Source organism: Chroicocephalus ridibundus, chromosome 9 (assembly GCF_963924245.1).
Source record: "Chroicocephalus ridibundus chromosome 9, bChrRid1.1, whole genome shotgun sequence".
Taxonomy (NCBI): Eukaryota; Metazoa; Chordata; class Aves; order Charadriiformes; family Laridae; genus Chroicocephalus; species Chroicocephalus ridibundus.
In genome coordinates this window covers 24259357-24277362 of record NC_086292.1, presented here as the reverse complement: position 1 = coordinate 24277362, position 18006 = coordinate 24259357, and the positions used below count along the sequence as shown (strand labels likewise).

The window sequence follows — 18006 nt, the reverse complement described above, 5'->3', positions numbered from 1 at the left end:
CCATTGATCCCTGGAAAAGAAAAGGCATAAAGATACTTCTTGAAAGTATTTTTATTACAAAACCTTATTATTACCCTAAAACTACACAAAATACACTCAAAAGACTGGAGAATGGTGACACCTCTGTAAGATTTTAGGGGAGGATCTCGTTACTTTTCTGTAAGAACAACCCTGTAACATTCTGTAGGATGTGACTGTAAGAAGAGCGGCAACCCACTAAATCCATGGTTGAGAAACCACTGTGACCTGCTAGAACAGATTTCAGAAATAAAGAAGCTGCGACAGAGACAGAAAACAGGTTAGAAGACAGAAAATAGGTAAAAATAGCTGGGCCTATGGGTACTGCTCACCCCGCACGTCACTTGTCTCTTGTTTTAGAAGGTGGACAATAAAAATTAGTTGCTCACGCCCGAGTTTTGGTTTCCTCCCTGTGCCCTGCCACATCCGCGCCCCCAGCCCTGCAGGCGTCCCTGCCCCCCAGCCCAGCGCCACATGGCCCCTAGGCTCCCTCCAGGCCCACTCCCCTCTCCCTGCTGCTCCCCCTGAGCCTCCACAGCCACCGGGGAGCCTCGCTGAGAGCCCTGAATGCTGCTGGAAACAGCCACGTTCTTGGCTGGTTGCCCAAAGAAATGCGTTGGATCAAGAAGAGAGCGCGCTGTAGGGTTTGCTTTTGCTCCTGGTTACCCTGTGCTGAAGAAGCTGTGAACCACAGGGGCTCCATGTGCTGCTCTGGCACACGTTTCTATTAAAGAGGGTATAAACTTTCTGGTCGTAGAGGGTTGTTTCTTCCCTTTCCCAAAGCTCTGCACCTTGGAAAGAGCAAGAACCACCACTCAATAGAGCATTTAAGTCTGACGGTCTACAGGCACGATTTGGTAGCGGGGAAAAAAAAAAAAAAGAAAGCAGCAGTGTTTCAAACAGAGTGAACAGAGTGCACTCACAGCCTGTGGAGAACGTCCGTAAAGGGTTATAGCTTGAGGGGACAGGCAAACCTACAACCTTGCTCACGAAAACAGGTAGAGACACGGGTAAAGGCTTGCCCAAGTCGGGTTTGCCTTCAGCATGTCCCAGAAGAGCCACAGCGTCCCCACGGAGAGGGATCAACATCCATCCACGCCGCCCCCATCTCCAGGAGCTTCAGCTCTGGCACTCAGGACGCTGCTAGGAAACCAGTACCGAGAGGGAGAAACAAGGGTTGGGAACTAATTTGGGATTTTTCCATTGAGCAGAGAGCACCGGGGCACAGTGCACGTGCTCTGCCATAGCATAGCCCCCACGATGGGCAACAGCAGAGGAACAAAGCAGCTCATGGCCAAAATAGACATCTTCAAGATAAATTCATTGCCTAAATGAGCTTTCTTGGGACTGGCTAAAATAAAGGAACAATCCCAGTAAGCAGTGTCTTGTGTGTCAAGGGACAGCCGAAATAACCCTCGAGTAAGCCCTTCCCCGTGGTCCCTGCTCAGCCCTATTCACCAGAAAGGGGCAAGAACATCTATTTAAGTGATTGTATTTCACTAGGGAAGAAAACGAGAATGGAGAGGACGTGGAAGGATTTGGCCTGTTGACAGTGAGAGGTATCAGCAGTACCTGGAAAGCGTAAACTTTTATAGCTCTTACACGGGTAAGGATTATTAAGGGGGGGGCAGGGGAGGGGGGAGGTATAGCAACATTACAGCGTAAAACCATTAAGCTCCTCAATGCATTCGGACTGAAGTAACTGGCGTTCGTATAAAATCTATCCCTTAGAGAGGAAGCTAATCTTGAAATTCAGCTGCACCATGCGCAGCAACTTTTTAGGCACAGGATATAAAAAGCAGCAAAATGGACACAGTATGCAAAGAACTTCAGTTTGGAGAAGCACGAAGACAGTTTTCAGTGTATCTACCTCATTGCCATATTAAGCGTTACTTCATTTATTACAAAAAAATGTGAAAAAAGGCAAGCCAACATACATACCACTAAAACTTTGCAAAGAGGAAAATAATTTTATTCCAGTGTCAAGTCATAAAACAGTGTGATAAAAATCAGACCTTTAACAACTGCTAAACTTTGTGCAAACACATTAAGCACCTACATACTTTCCTACTCAGCTACAGCCATTCCACGGAAGGCAAGACCAGGTGGTTCCGATACCACGTGCTCACTGTACAGAGGCGCAGGAGAGCGGTCAGAGGGTCTCAAGGACGGTTACATCGATAAAGGACTCACCTTCCCAAGAACAAGCACATTTCTCTGCTCTGCGATTCAAACTACTTTGATAAGACTACTGCAATAGCAATTCTTCCCAGCCTACAGTGGGAAGCCTAGCAAACCAGACAAGCAAGAAGATGGTTCCCGCACGAATATTTTAATATATCTTTCCATTAGCTATCGGCTGGCAACAGAATACTGCTGATTAAGTTACACAGTTCATCAATAACTAACGCACGGTGGGGAAAAAGACAACGGTTCTCTGGAAACCAGTAATACAGACATCCATTCTTCACAGTCTTATGATGCACAGAGACATAAGATGCCATATGCAGTACAAAAAAAACCCAAACAAAACCTCTCAAAGGGACTTGAAGAGATGGAGGCTGTATTATACACCCGCGGATGAGTTCTTCCCCACACTGTGCTACGAGGTAGGGGCACATCCCACCCATTTCACAGGAAAAGAAGAGGCACCATAGTTCAGCGACTTGTTACAGCCTTATCACAAAAGGACAACTCCCAAATAATTCACTAACCCTGCCTACTCAGAGCTGCTCATGGAGTTGCATAGATCAAAGGCCCTGTGACAACAGGGTAGAGAGCCCAGTTACAAAATTCAGGAGGAACTCCCATCACCTCTCCCCTGGCTCTCCTCATACAAAGAACACTTTAAGGGAAGTGACGTGGAAGCAAAAACATGTTTTGAATTCTGAGAAATTTGTGTGGAACTCTTTTTAAAAGAGATTTGGGTCAAGACTGCTGAAGTGAAAGACAAGGTAAGGGTGGCACCAGCCTTTTTGTACCTTCACTCCACAGCGCCGAGCTCACAACGAAGCCAGAGTCTTCTGACATCTCCCCCACATTGTCATGGGCCGCACGTTCATCTGAGCACACGGATCCCGGAGACTCCTCTTTAGGCACGGAACCAAACCAGCCCCTGGGGCTGCTCTGTCTGCCTCCAGAGTTCCCTGCGGCGTAGCAGCTGCCAGGTGTCCTCTGGACAAGAACAGCAGGGGGGACCCAAGCCTTTTTCAAAGCAACCACACAACTCTGTGCGAGGAACACCTTTCTTGAACTAGAACACGAGTTTGTGAGAGGTATATCCACACCCCCGCACATCGACTAAAATGCATAATGAAACGCACAACAGAACAAGCTCAGGAAAGTTTACAGAACTTAAATATTTATTTTTAAACCATTTAAAACCCCCCAAAACATTGAAATAAGCTTCATCTATAAACAGATTTACAAGACTAACGACTACAGAAGCTAGAGGAGCACTAAAATTTGTTTCTGTGATGCAGTTATTTTGTAAAGCTTCAGATCAACTGTATTTACAACTTTTGCTGCTTTTACATTTATAAAAATATTTATTTAATCCATAACATTATTGTTTTCAAAAACTATTTCCAGACTTTTTTCTCAGATATAAATTCTAATCAGATTTCAGTTATATAGCAGATGAAAGTTTTAAACAGAAACTTTTTTTTTAAAATTAAAACAAGGAATTAAAAGTAATTTTTTTTTTTTTTTTTTTTTTTTTTTACAGTGTAGGCACCATTGAAAATAATTGTCCTTGGCATATCTAACCACCATCTCTCGCAAGTGTCCTTTATATAAAAACGATGTAATGGCAACATTTGACTAAAAATGCAGTATTTACTTGCACACCATTACTTTTTCAATATTTGGCAGATATATTTCAGATTCTTTAAAATGACTTTTGTGCAAAAACAAAATGTGCAGGTCTGAACCATAAAATAAACACACCCAGCCTTTATAAAAAATAAATTTACACCAACAGTTCCACAGCTAAGTACTGAAAAACAATCCCAGTTCAAAACTTCAGCATAATATACATACTGGGTTGAAAAAGGGAAAAAAAAAAACAAAACCAACAGAAGAGATTACCCATCTAGCAGTACCATAAATATATAACTGAAAGCAACTTTATAGTCTTACCTACTTTTTATGAAAAAAAAAAAAGAAAAAATCACTCTGTACTGCACAGTACTACCTTTTTGTGAAAGAATATCTATAACTCAGTTATTTGCATATTAACTGGTAAATACATATTTAAAATACACTTTCAGAAAATTATAAACAAATTATGTTGATGTACTGTATTTAATGTACTTAAGAACAAAAACGTGTATAAATATCTTACAGGAGAAACAACACCACCACACAGAACGCTGGTGTTACGCTTATACCTGCTTGTGAGGTATGTATCATGTGACGCTCGGCTTCTCTGGCTCCCTTCCACCCAGGCATGTATACTCAGAGGAAAAAAAATTAAATTAAGTTAAACTGGACTTCAGGTTTTGTCCATTATTGCCAAAAGCCCCACTCCCTCAACTGTATTGCTTTAAATCTTCCTACCATGATGATATAAGATTGAATTACTACTTCAGAACCTGTTCTAAAAGGTAATACATATACTGTACATCAGGATACACCTGTTGCTACATATCACCTGCAAACTATTGACATATTGCTCTCAAATATATTTAATCATAGAGCTGCCTAAAATACTGTACCAATTTAGAATTATAATAGATACTGTTGCAGGTTTATTTTTCAGGGCACGATAACTATATGCTGGTTGAAGCAGGTGCTACAGCAATACCCTTGCCACTACATTACGTGTTTCGAATACGCTTGTGAAAAAGCTATTTTCTCTGAAGCTTGTTAGTGATTTACAAAAGTTTAACTCATGAATACAAAAGACCTGTACATCCCCATGTACAGGAACAAAATAGCATCAAAACATACTGTACTTGCACTTTATAGTAACTAAAGTAATGGTTATTTCTAAAAGCAAAACTGCACCTCAACATTTATCAGATTAAACGGGTGAAACTACAATATTAAAAGTTGTTCTTTACAAAATAATTTCCTGAAAATATAAAACCATGTGCACTGCCACAAAATAGTCGAGTAGGTTCTTTCAAATCCTCAATCACCATCGATATGTTGCAAAGATCCAAAAGGCACAAGGAGCTCATGAGCTAAGCACTGCCAAGCTTGAAGTAGTTTTGGTGGGTTTCACTGGGTCCATACGAAACAGCAGTCAATTACGTGAAGTTTCTTAGGATGAGTCATTAACAGAAAATCTACAGATTAAAAAAAAAGCGCAATCAATAGCTTTGTTAACTGTATTGTTTCAGCTTGGCAAACAGCACAGAACTACCTTTGCATCACTGAACCAGCATATGCCTTCATCTCAACAGATTACAGGAAAAAGCCACCCAAAGTGACAGTCTCAAGAAAGCATCTGCTAAAAAGATAAGTTAAAGATTCTCCTGCTCTCTTACTTGCTATAAACATGCTTATAACAAAACTGCAGGCTAAATTAAAGGAAGCAAGGTATAACAACTACAGTAAAACGGGAGCACTACAAGAGCAAACAGATACAGTAATGGCTACTAGTAGTTTCAGTCTCAAACAGAAGTGTTATGTATAACTACCGAAGATAAAAGTTTAAAGCCCAGGACACAGCAGATCTTTCACTTACCACTAAACTACTCAAATTTCCCCAACATAGAAAGTTCACTGTAACTAACCTTTCCTGGGCGTAAGTACTTAACTTAATTCTTTTCTTTTAAAAGAAGGCTTTTGTGGTTTTTTTGTTGTTTTTTTTTTAACAATGCATACAAAAAAAATTCCTTAACTTACTTCTGAAATTTCTCCATAAGTTTCTTCACCATCTTATCTGTGATCCCTGGACATGTTGCTTCTGCCATATTGATGCTTTTCTCAAGTTCCTCAATTGCTTTCTTTCTGCTAGCATTATTTGTGTCCTGCTGTTTGAGCTGAGTAGCAAACCAAAATAGATAGAACTTAAAAAACTTATCAGCCGCTTGGGTAATGCTTTCAAAGAAGTTTTTTAAGACAAGACTTACCTCAGCAAACACAGGCGTGATTATCATAGTTAAACAACTCAGGGTTTTAACAAGATCCTGATCCTAAAAGTTAACAAATAAGGATGACATTAGCATATTCCTGTATGACGTCTAGGTTGCATTTAATATAGCACAGTGATTTTGGAAGTTCAGTTAAACTCAACAAAGCACTTGTAAAACCAATGAAGGCACAGTGCATCAACAAACGTTACGTGATGTGGGAACAGATGCCTGATCGCACATCTGAAAACGTCATATATCACCAGAAAAACAGTTCCGTTTTTCCTCTCTAATATTATATGGTCTTTAAAATTCACATCCCTATGAACAGATACCAATCTATTAGCATGCGGTATCTTTTGCATTTAAGGCTGACACGGGCATAAGAAATGTCACTAACAAGCATCATCTCTTGAACTACAAAAAGATAGTCAGTTCTTATAAGTGAATAATTACTAAGTTTTATCACTATCTTCCTTAACTTGGTTTCAACACCAGCACTTAGAAAGAAGAACTCCTCAGACCGTACTTACTGTCCCATTCTGCAGCTTCTTTGCATCTGGCTTCTTTCGAACTGTAGTAAAGCTCCACTCAGGATGAGAGTTATTTTCTTTGTTACTGGACTCCCTGAAGAAAAAGGATACGATGTACATAATACCAGCCACAACATAACGCTAAGTGAGTGCAGGTAACCCTAATACATAATAAATCTATATGGATTAGTCCTGTATTCCTTAAAATAAGAAGAAAAACGTGTATTGAAGCATTAACTGAACTTTAAAAAAAACCAAAACACAACAAACAACTTCAGAGGCTGAATAAATCGAAATATCATCAAAGCAAAGAGAAGATGTTATCTACCCAGAAAGTCTACCTTCTCCCATGGCGTCCCATTTAAAACAGTTATCTGATATCCAGAAAAGCAAGAGACTTACAGAACGTATGTTGTTCCACAGGCATTGTGCAAACTTCTTCATACACCTCAACCTTGCTCTGCAATATTTCTAATTGTGAGTCATTGCTTTTGGTAAAACCACTAGCCCTAGACTAGGAAACACACAGCACTTAAACAGAACTGCAACTGAGTTTAGAGAAAGCTTAACAAAATAATGAGCACATAGCTTGACTTTTGCATTAGTCTTTAGGTTCATACAAGGGGTCTTCTTGAAAGAAGCCAACGAAAAACATAAGGAACAAAGGCAGATATACACAAGAGAACTTAATTACACAGAGAAACTGCAAAAAACCTACTTTAGTAACATAATTTAAAAAAAGGCCCAAAAGAGACTAAACTGAAAATAAACTTACGAATCGGAACCATCGGAATCACTTTCATCACTACTATGTCCCTCTGCTTTCCATCTCTTAAACCTATCAATCAGTTCTGTCAGATAGGAAGTCTTCTTGGCATTTTTCATAATGAATTTGTGCTTCAGAAGTTCTTTTGCAGTAGGGCGCTGTAAGAAACACTTAAATATTTAATGTTATGCCAACATTTCATGATTTTAAATGTTAATAGGGGAGATTTAGTAAGACAACTGACTTCTAGAGCTAACTCATATAGTATCCGGAAATTAGTGAAACAGGAAGTCAGAAAAGCCAGTAATCCACATTTACAAGCACTCTAAAAATATGACCAAGTCACAAACACACACTATACTGCTTATCCTTCTACACTAGAAGGTACACACCCAGGAAAATGACTAATCAAAATTCTCCAATGCAACATTTCCTTCTAAGCAGAATTCAGACAGACAGCAAAAGTTCTGCTGGAGAAAAAGATTTAAGAGCCTCGCCTCTGTTAAAGCTTCTCTTCTGACAATATCCTGCATTTGAGTGCATTGAGGAAGCTGCCTCTGCCACCCTCGTTTCTTTCAGCATTCTCCCTCCTCCTTCCAGTATTTTAAACAAAAGAGACTAGGACGGAGACACAGCTATTAAAAAGCACCACTACCACTTACAATGGAAAGTATAGCCTCAAAAATCATTTCAATCAACTATGATGCGCTACATCAACAAAATACTTCACAAGCAAGAGAGAGCAGAAAACAAAACCAAAACATCTCTATACACACAGACACACACACATACATATATATATATATATATCTACTCACAAATGTTGGGTCCTTATTCAGACATGCATCGATGAACTCTTTAAAAGGTTTACTGAATTCTCCTAATAAAGTCGGAGGATTGTTTTTTGGAATGAGGAACAGGACTCTCATCGGATGCATATCAGAGTTGGGAGGCTCCCCTTTGGCTAGTTCAATAGCAGTGATTCCCAATGACCAGATGTCAGCCTGAGGAAGCGAAAAGCTACTTTTAGTACAAAATGAAGCACTATTGTGACTAGGTATTGAACAACTGAATTCTTCACATATACCACGTCTACATAATGGTCCAAGCAGTTAATGCACAAAGATTTGTTGAAGGCTATAATTTCCGAAGACCTGGCTGACAGCCTTTAATGACAGAGATGCATGCTGTCACTGTTGCAACACTCTCAGCAACTTAAATGTGCACCTAAATACACATGCTTTTGGAAAAAGCTTCAGAAATATTAAATTTTCCTTTGATTTTTTTTTCCATATAATGAACTACAAACTGCCACGAATTTCCTGTATCTAATTCAGATTTTGTTTCGATGGCAAAACTGCACACTCGTGTTACTTTGTAAAGCGTAGATGCACTGAGGTATCCAACCTTGTTTCACACCTCACTCTAAAAGAACAAGGCTTGCATCTTCTATGCTTTCCCACCAGCATTTTGGCATAGAAAGAAAAGGGGGAGGCATTGCTTTTGCAACATATTGAGGAGATATGGAAGGCAAAAGATTAGGTTGCTGGGAGAATGTAAAGGAAGGGGTGGGACAGCTGATTTACAAACACGGCAAGCAGAAGAGGAATTATTCTCCCTTTGACTGGACGACGCACATTTTTAAAACCGGGTAGGGTGCTTTTCCAAGATGCCCTAGGGAGCACGTTACAGTTGCGCCACTGAAACCCAAAACATGAAAATTAAAACTCAGTTTTAATTGATGACCCCAGTGACATGTACAGAAATTCCTTCAAGTCTGAATGATCCTGGGAAAGTCTCCTGGGGTGTGAATGTAACTCAGATATTCAACAGTCTTTTCTTTATGTGCACATCATGTTTACTGTTTAAGAAAAAACGGTATGGAAGTATTACTTTGCATATACCAAGATTTTTAGATTTCTTCCTCCTATTTAAGGTTGCATCTACAGACTGTGGAAAGTCCAATGCCAGCACCAAAGTACACTGCCATTTCACTAACTACATGCTCTAGGTTGTCTTGCGGGTATACACATGGAAGAAGAGGGAACTGTTCCCTCCTTATTGTCACTTCTGGCAGCAGTTCCCAACCCTCAGAACAGCATGGAGCAGGTCTGCTTTCCTACTGCTAGTTCGCATAGGGAAACTCTCCTTTGCAACTGGTCATCCATCAACAGCTCCCATGACGAAGAAATGTAGATGGTACCATAATGCTATCACAGCTACCCATTCTGAAGGACGCACTATTTTTCCTTCTCAAGATCAGTCACCCATGCTAAAATCTTCAGCATCGTGCAGGTGCTCAGAAATACCACGAAAGAAACTATATCCATAGCTGCTTATAAAAATCTGAGAAGACAGTAAAATTTCAGCATCATTTTGGCTTTAAATAAGCTGGTAAGTTCTGGTGGCATTCTATTTGTGAGAGCTTTATTACTGTTTGAATTAAATGCAAAATACTGAGGTGAAATTAAAAAGAAACCAACTAACCAACCCAGCATCCAGGGAGTTTCTCTGAAATATCTGTAACATGAAAGCATCAGTTTACGTGGTGAGTTTACACAGGTCATGCACGTGAGTACAGCGACATGGAACTACTGTATAAAAACAATCTAATTGTAATTTTTATTTGATTATTTGAAACCTTGTAATTTGACATCTACTTTTTTCCTCCATACCGATAGAGCTAAAAAACATAAAAACCAAAGTAATTTCTGTTGGAGCTGCAGATACGAAGAAAAGGTATTCTACTCTCATACTTACTTTTGAATCGTATGCTGACTGCTGAATAACTTCAGGAGCCATCCAAAATGGAGTTCCAACAAAGGTATTCCTCTTAATTTGCGTGTCTGTCAGCTGCCCAGCAACTCCAAAATCAGCGAGCTTAACATCACCTTGCTCTGATAACAAGACATTGGCAGCTGCCAAGGGGAAACAATATCTAAGTTAAATTATGATTTTAAAGGCTTTAACAAAGCAACATTTAAGATATTACACACCTTTTATATCCCTGTGAATTTTCTTCTCTGAGTGTAGGTAGTCAAGACCTTTCAAGATTTCCTTTAGCATGGTAGCAATCTGGAACTCATCAAATGGGCCAGCACGCAGCTTAAGAGAAAAGACACATTAAAAGAATTTTAGTCTTGCATCTAATTTTTGCCTTGTTACCAATTGCATTAAATCTTAAACTTGAAAGATTTTTTTAAAGCAAAGAACTAACAGAATTCTTGAAATAGTCAATGAAGTATATCAACCATTCTGTCCGAAACAGGTGCCATTGGCAGGATCACCTTCACATATCTACTGATACTACACTGAAAATGCTGTTATTTGAAGTATGCACTGTTCTCAGCATGCAACGCACGTGAAAAGCTAGAACTAGCTTTCCACAAAGTTACAGCTTCCTATAGACAGCAACCACAGCAGACTGAATTTTCCATTTTAGACTAAGTGAATTAAGCAACTCAGTTTATTTCAAAACAAATTAGTCTATTGACTGGCATTTTTAAATTTAATGATGCATTTTTTTTTCCTGTTACAGCATTTTTGATTCCATATTTGCTTTTGCGTCAAGAACATAATGTGCTACTATAAAAATGCTAGTATGGAACAAGTGTAAACTCTACACATTGGAAAGCTATGTAAACAGAACAGAAGCAATTAAGGTGGGTGATTCTGCTATTAAAAAAAAAATTAACAACAACACAACACAAACAGAGAACACCACAAAATTATGGTATGGCAAACTGAAGCAAAACATAGTGTTATTCCTCTAAAGGTTCAGTGGTTTCAGTTGTCACTAGTGAAAGCTCTTTCATTATTTCTGACGTTCCACAGAGGACTATCAACTACTCCAAAGTGTTAAACAGTAAGCATCTAACAGCCCTTTCTCAAAACGACTAAGTTCCAGAGCTACAAACTACTACACACTACACATAATTACTATGTTTTTGCATCTCCATAGCTGTGTTGATGTGATGTAATTTCATAATGTCTAAGAAGATTTATGAAGTTAAGCACACACTTCAACTCTTGCAGACAGGACCACTGTTAGCAAATACGTAATTAACACTGTTCTTTAACACTGAAGCCATGATATTTTTCCTTCAGAATCACACAAACAAAGACTGAGTTATATTATCTTACAGGAAAGGGTGGGTCTAAGCTTTACAGCTGAGGCAGAGCTGCACTGAAAGGATGGGGAAACCACATCCACATACAGTGGACTGTGCTCTTGTGCTCTCTAAACTACATCCTTCATGAATGCTACACTATCTTAAATAAAAGGCACTTTCATGCTTAACTGAAAATACCTGAAAATGGAAAACCTGACACCTTTTAACCGGTTAAAATTAACTGTACTCTGTGGGCACACACTTCATTCATTCGTGAGACCCAATCCCAAAGGAAACATTTTTTTATTCAAGTGTAATGAATATTCCACTTGTGGGGGAGGGACACAGCATGTGAGACAGATGACCCAAAAAACCCACCACGTATGGCAAGAATGGTACTTCTCCTTGTACTAACGAAAAAAAAATTGCCTTAAATTTGACTGAAAACAAATGGATGCTTCTAATGCTTAGAGACAAACAGGGGGAAAAAAAAAAAAATCTACATCAACTCAATATAACAGAACTACCATGCAAATTCACACCTTTTTGGAGCATTACAATGCAGCAGTGATGCAATATCAGCCGCCTCCACAGACTAGGTTTTATAAAGAGATACGAAAGCACAAGGAAATAAGGTTCACTAGTATTTATAATGCAAAAAAATCATATACTTACAAGATCCAAAGCTGACCCTCCACCCAAGTATTCCATTATTATCCATAGTTTTGTGCCCTGTAAAGGAAGGCAGGGGTTAGAAGTCCAAGTCTGCCATAAAAACAAAACAAACAAACCAAACCACCACCAACAAACATCTATTTCTATAGACTACCAGCATACTGTCAGGAGAACGCAAACATTGAGCCCCAATAATCACCAAGTCACATGTAATTACTTCTTGTAGAATGATTACGCAGCTCCTGTGCAAGATGTCTAAATACCAATTAAAGTTTGACTTCTGTATTTTAAAAAAGCAACAAAAAAACCCCACCACCACTAATAATTTTCCACTAACTGGTATCTAAAATGATTCCACCTAAAGGAATGGAACTTAAAAGAAGAAAGTGATTTGGTGGTGGTTTAAATTTAAACTAGGTGTTTTAGTGTAAGATTGTAGTTCTTACAAAAGATTGCCTTTGCATGACAATTATTAATTCCAGCCATTTGTGATACAGAAGCATTAACATTTTACTAGGAAACTTTCTTGTAACATCAGCACACCTCTCATCCGAGGAAAATACTCAGAACTTAAAATTGCTTTTGAGCGAAAGTGAGCATGAACACACTTCAAAGACAAGAGGAATTTAAAGCTGCCAGGTGCCTCTTCACCTACATGCAAGTGTGTATCTGACACATCCACAAGCTCCAACTTAAGCTGCCAAATCCAGCAAAAAGTGAAAACTGACAGCCCTTGAACACGCCCATACCCAAGGACGCCTACCCCGCCACCAGACATGCCCGCTACCGCAGGGGCTGCTCCGATTCCAAGCACTACAACCGCCAGCCAGGAGAAACAGCACCGCCAGACCGGGAACCCTAGAGACACTCAGGTTTCCAAAGTTTTCAGATCAGAGGTTCAAAATCAGCCATTAAACAGCCAAAGATAAGAACAACAGAATTCAATGAAATGTATGACTTAAGGAACCTGCCTTAAGAATTATTTTTTTAATTATTTGTAGTACTATTGGACAGTGCATGTATTCCTTCACCATGTGCTATTTGAATCTCAACCCCTGGGAGTACAGGAGTTTCTGTGCTTTCTTAGTGGAGATGTCTCAACTACTAGAATACTAGAACTGACAAATGCTTCTAACATTGATTTCTAGATGCTGACTTCGCCCTTGGACATACCTGCAAAAGGTGGCTGGTTCACATAAACAAAACTGGAAAAATTTGGTATTACATGTATAGAGTGTATGTTTCAAAACTGGGACCTTCTGCTAGTTCTTGCCGGAGTCCCCTCACATATCAGAAGAAACCCAAATATTAATCTATGGGCTACTACTCTAAGAAATTCTATGAATAAAAACAATTCTTTATTTAAAACAAAACCTAGTTATTAAAAATACTCAACTGAACCAGACCTGGCGATGTACCACGCAAGCTGTTAAACTCTCCAGCAAATACTTACTAGTGCTAGTTCCTTGTAACAGAGCACAAACTTAGGGCACAACTACTTTTTAAAGACTTTTGCATTCTACATTGTATGCTTTCCGACCCTATTGCCTGAGTGGTGACAGAAATCTACAGAAAACTCAACAAGCAAATAAAGGTGCAGTTTCTAAAAGAAGCACGTCCAATTATCTTAACAAAGTGTGCTCTATTAGGTTTACACTGAATTTAAAAAACACACCATTTATGAGAGTCTATTCCAATATTATGAGATCAGCAGGGAAGGGCTGGCTAATTCCAGCAGTTTTTATAAAGCTCAACTTTGTCAGCTGACAAGACCTGCAAGGAACTGCAGTTTAAGGCAAACATTGTGGTTACCAGACGTGTTTGGAGGATTTGACTATTACTTGAAAACAGTACCAGGTGAAAATGAGTAAGTCCTGTGTTTCTGAAATAATGTCTCAAAGAAATTGCTACTATCCACTGCAACCGGGTGTGGATATTTTCTAGCCAAGCATGAACAACCTTTTTCCTAGCTATTTTAGGTCAATCAAGTATAAATAGACAGTGTAGAACAAAGAGTATCTTTAGATTGTCTCAACGCTTTGCTGCACAAAGTACTGCACAACTTTAATGGAAGTCTCTGGATGCTACTCTAGGAGATCTCCATAATCAAATCTGAAAAATTGAGAATAACTTCAGGCTTGCTTTAATTGCAAAAGAACAGAGAAAGCCCACGTGTCTGTAACAGTCACAAGGATAGGTATTTCAGCCCCTTGGCTAGACAGCAAAAAACAGGGAAAATAATCATGAAATTTCGGTCATCAAGAGAAGACGTGGGATCAGATGGAAAGTACAGCTCAAGTATTTTATCAAGCTTCACAAATTTGCATAACCAAAACATGCCAGAACCACAGTAACTTTTAATACCTTTAATCTTTCTCTTGCCTGAACCGATAAAGTAATAATACTTTTTGACAAGCCATTAGGTTTGCGGAAAACACTCATTTTAGCTATCTAGTGTACCTCGCACTGCTGTGTTGCTACGTACTATCGCTTTCAAGGGTCCCCTACACAGCCGACGTTTTATTTATTGAGGTGTGATGTTAATTGCAATCAAAGTGCAATATGGGACGATGAGACAAATTTAGATCCTGACCTACCACAAACACCGGCAGACATCTACATCAGGATTTTAGTTATCTTGCAGTTACAAGAGTTCCATTAACACAGCTCTAAGCTTGTACAATTCTACATGCATTTGTGAAAGACATGATGTAAAGGTAAAACATTTTACTACCGTACATAACTGCATTTATTATGGTGCATTCTTTGACTTATGTATGTTTGTACATCACCCACCAGTACGTTTAGAAAACACTACTGATCATGCTAGATACTCAACGAAAATTTCAGAAAAAAACCTGCTAATACCTAAGCTCTAAAATTAATTCAATGGGAAATGCTATTCAATCTCCACAAATTACAAAGATAGGGGAGTTTTGCAGCTTTTTCTGTCACAATAACTGAAACTTGGCATCAGCTTTATCCCAAGAATCTCAAGAAGGTAGACCTTGCCATCTCTACCAATGATAAGGTTTTCGTAAAGGGTAAAATATCTGGTAACAGACAAATGACATTGCAACGCTAGGTAAAACTATTAAGGGACTGCCCGTATTTTAAAAATTGCACTTAAAAGTCAGATTTACAAGCTGTAGCTAACGAGCAGCTAGGCTGCAGAACTAAGAGTATCTTACACGGCATCAGCTGAGCTGACTAAGTTAAAAATTAGTAAATCAAGTAATTGAGATGAAGACACTCTTCCCTTCCCCCTTTCAGCAGCAGGTGCATCTGGAAGAGCCTGGAAGAGCCTTCCAGCCTGTAGCTGGGAAGCCCCAGGCTCCCAGAGACCTGGCCACTCCATCGCTGTCAGACACAAGGCTGGCTTTGCATCCTGAAGCGCAAGGAAACTCTAAAGCTGCAGGACATGTAGAACGGACCGTACAAAAATAAAATACCTCATCTGAAATGCTTGCAGTTAGAAAACACTCACAGTTAACATCTCTTACTTTGTGGTTTAGTCATAACAACTTTTAATTATCAAATACGCTATCTTACCAGAGGGAAACCTGAAACTGACTATTAATTGATGACAAGAATGATCTGCTTAGTCAAAGCTTACTTAAAATTGGTTAAAAACCCAAGTAACAACAGAAGATGTTCCGCTACAGTTCAGCTGGATGAACCGAGGCACGCAGGAAAAGCCTGAAGCCAACACGTTGTCTCAGCTGCAGTTGCTTCAAAGTAGACACTACCAAATTTAAAGAAAGATTTACACCAGATCTAGATTATTCAGCTAAGAAATATCAGTAAGTGCTGTAGGCAACCTGAATGCCTTTGCACTGAGGGTTTGCTTTGATATAGTCAGGAAAATACTAAGTTTCTTTGATTTAAACAGTGCAAAACTCAAAAACATTTCTAATGCCATTCCTAGAGCTTCAGGGAAAGCTACATATATGATTAATACCTTTTAGTAAACTATTTCTATTCCATAAGCATGATCTGAAAAAGGGCAGACTGGCTCAACTGCTTTGTTTTCCTGTAAATAAAGATGAAAAGGAAAAAAAAAACAAAAAAACAAAAAAAAAACCTCTCTTCAATTTTGAAATACCTCCTATTTACTGTATGTTTATGCTCTTTTTAACCACTACCTTAAAAGGTATTTCTACAATACTTTCAGTGATCTTTATACACAAAACTAAGTATTCACCAACAAACCTATGGGACCAATTTGAGCGTGATCTACGTACCAGTCATATCCACAGCAAACTGCTGTTAATCTCTGCAGCCTAGGATTTTGCTTTGTAAGAAATAAATTGTCTTAATTTTCAGAATTTAGCCTCAATGGTCTTTAACCGTTAATTATAAAGTTATGTGTTTCCAAGAGATATCTACAGTGGAGAAATTAAATCATGAATGACATAACTACATGGCTAAAAATGTAGGCTGACAGCCATTCTCAGAGTAACAGCTAATAAAAAGTTAAAAGCTACAGCAATTAAGTAAAAAAAAAAAAACAAAGTAGACAGATGCAGCTTTTAAAATAGCTGTTATTACTGAAATGAAAATGCAGCATAAAAGATTCTTTGCACATTTAACAAAGCTAATACACTCTTTCCCCTGAGGAATCTCAAGCTGAAAGATCTCATATTAGTAACCAAGGATAAATCTAGCCTAAGAAAAATTCAGAGCCACGGTTCTACTTAAACAGTCCTTTTATTTATTTATTTTTAATTACAGAACTAAAAGTGTTCATATATTTGTGGACATTTTTATTCCTTTACTTGGGGAACAGCAAGCAGCAGAATTACCTGTCATGCTAGTCTGGGATGAAAAACATTCCTGTGAACCACTTTTTAGGGTTTTCTTTTGTTTTATTTTCTTAAAGAGGAATTTCTGAAAGGAATGGAAAGTAACCAAAATACCACAAACACCTCCCCAAGCTCTACACATAGATTTTCCTTCCCCAAACACATTGGAAGTGTGAAAAGTAAACAGAAGATCAGCATTAATCTTTCAGAATTTATCCATGTAGAATAGACATAGAAAGAACTCAGTGGGGAAGAAAATACTGCAGCAATAACATGATCCTGTATTTGCCAGGATTTTTAAAAAGTAAGAAAAACCTAACCAGAAGTTTAAAGTTTTATATCACTGACAGAATAACTATATTTATGTATCTAAGAAAAGGAATAGAAAGGGAAAGACTTGCATACCAAGCCAATCTGCTGAGATGCACAGGTACTTATGCAGATTTGCAACACCCTTTTTGCTTTCCGTACCTACCTTCAAAGACTGTTTTCTTTCCCTATTCAATCGATGACTTATAAAGCTTTTTCCACTCACCACCCCTCAAAAAGAAGCCCGAACAAACAAACAAAAAAAAAAAACCAAAACACTCAAAGAGCGGTTTCATTTCCCCATTTCCAGCTGCTGAAATCACTGGTTAATTCTGAACTTTACCAAGAGCGCTTTTCCAAGCAAAAACGCTTTTCCAAGATTTACCTTGACCTGCTCATACTTCAGGGCAAACAACTGGGCTTTTACAACACAAACTTGAAGTGACAGATACCCAGGAGGGTAATATTTAGGACTTAGCTCACCTCAGAAAATAAAGGACTGTAAAAAAGACTGTAAAGAAGTCTGGATCTGCAGTACCATTTGTGCACTGCTCCCGGGGAACACTGCTAGCTGAATTCAGAGTCATCTTGAGAAGAACCAGCTTGTTCTAATACACTATGTTGTGCGAAAGTAAATTCTACTGCACCCCAGACCTCTATCACCTAATAACAAACAAAACGAAAATCTCATTGATTGAGCCCAGT

At 38.8% G+C, this 18006-nt stretch overlaps 1 protein-coding gene across 1 annotated transcript in view; it reads right to left on the bottom strand.

Annotated features, from left to right (window-relative positions):
- Nucleotides 1-2042: 2042 nt before the first annotated feature.
- STK26 (serine/threonine kinase 26) overlaps nucleotides 2043-18006 on the bottom strand; it is a 33523-nt gene continuing 17559 nt past the window's right edge. The window contains exons 4-12 of the mRNA XM_063345996.1: nucleotides 12188-12244; nucleotides 10397-10505; nucleotides 10161-10318; nucleotides 8219-8404; nucleotides 7410-7558; nucleotides 6635-6728; nucleotides 6102-6164; nucleotides 5875-6011; nucleotides 2043-5312 (exon numbers count right to left, since the gene is read on the bottom strand). Coding sequence (XP_063202066.1) covers nucleotides 5288-5312; nucleotides 5875-6011; nucleotides 6102-6164; nucleotides 6635-6728; nucleotides 7410-7558; nucleotides 8219-8404; nucleotides 10161-10318; nucleotides 10397-10505; nucleotides 12188-12244 — 978 coding nt within the window. The 3' untranslated portion in view covers nucleotides 2043-5287. The remainder of the gene's footprint in view (nucleotides 5313-5874; nucleotides 6012-6101; nucleotides 6165-6634; nucleotides 6729-7409; nucleotides 7559-8218; nucleotides 8405-10160; nucleotides 10319-10396; nucleotides 10506-12187; nucleotides 12245-18006) is intronic.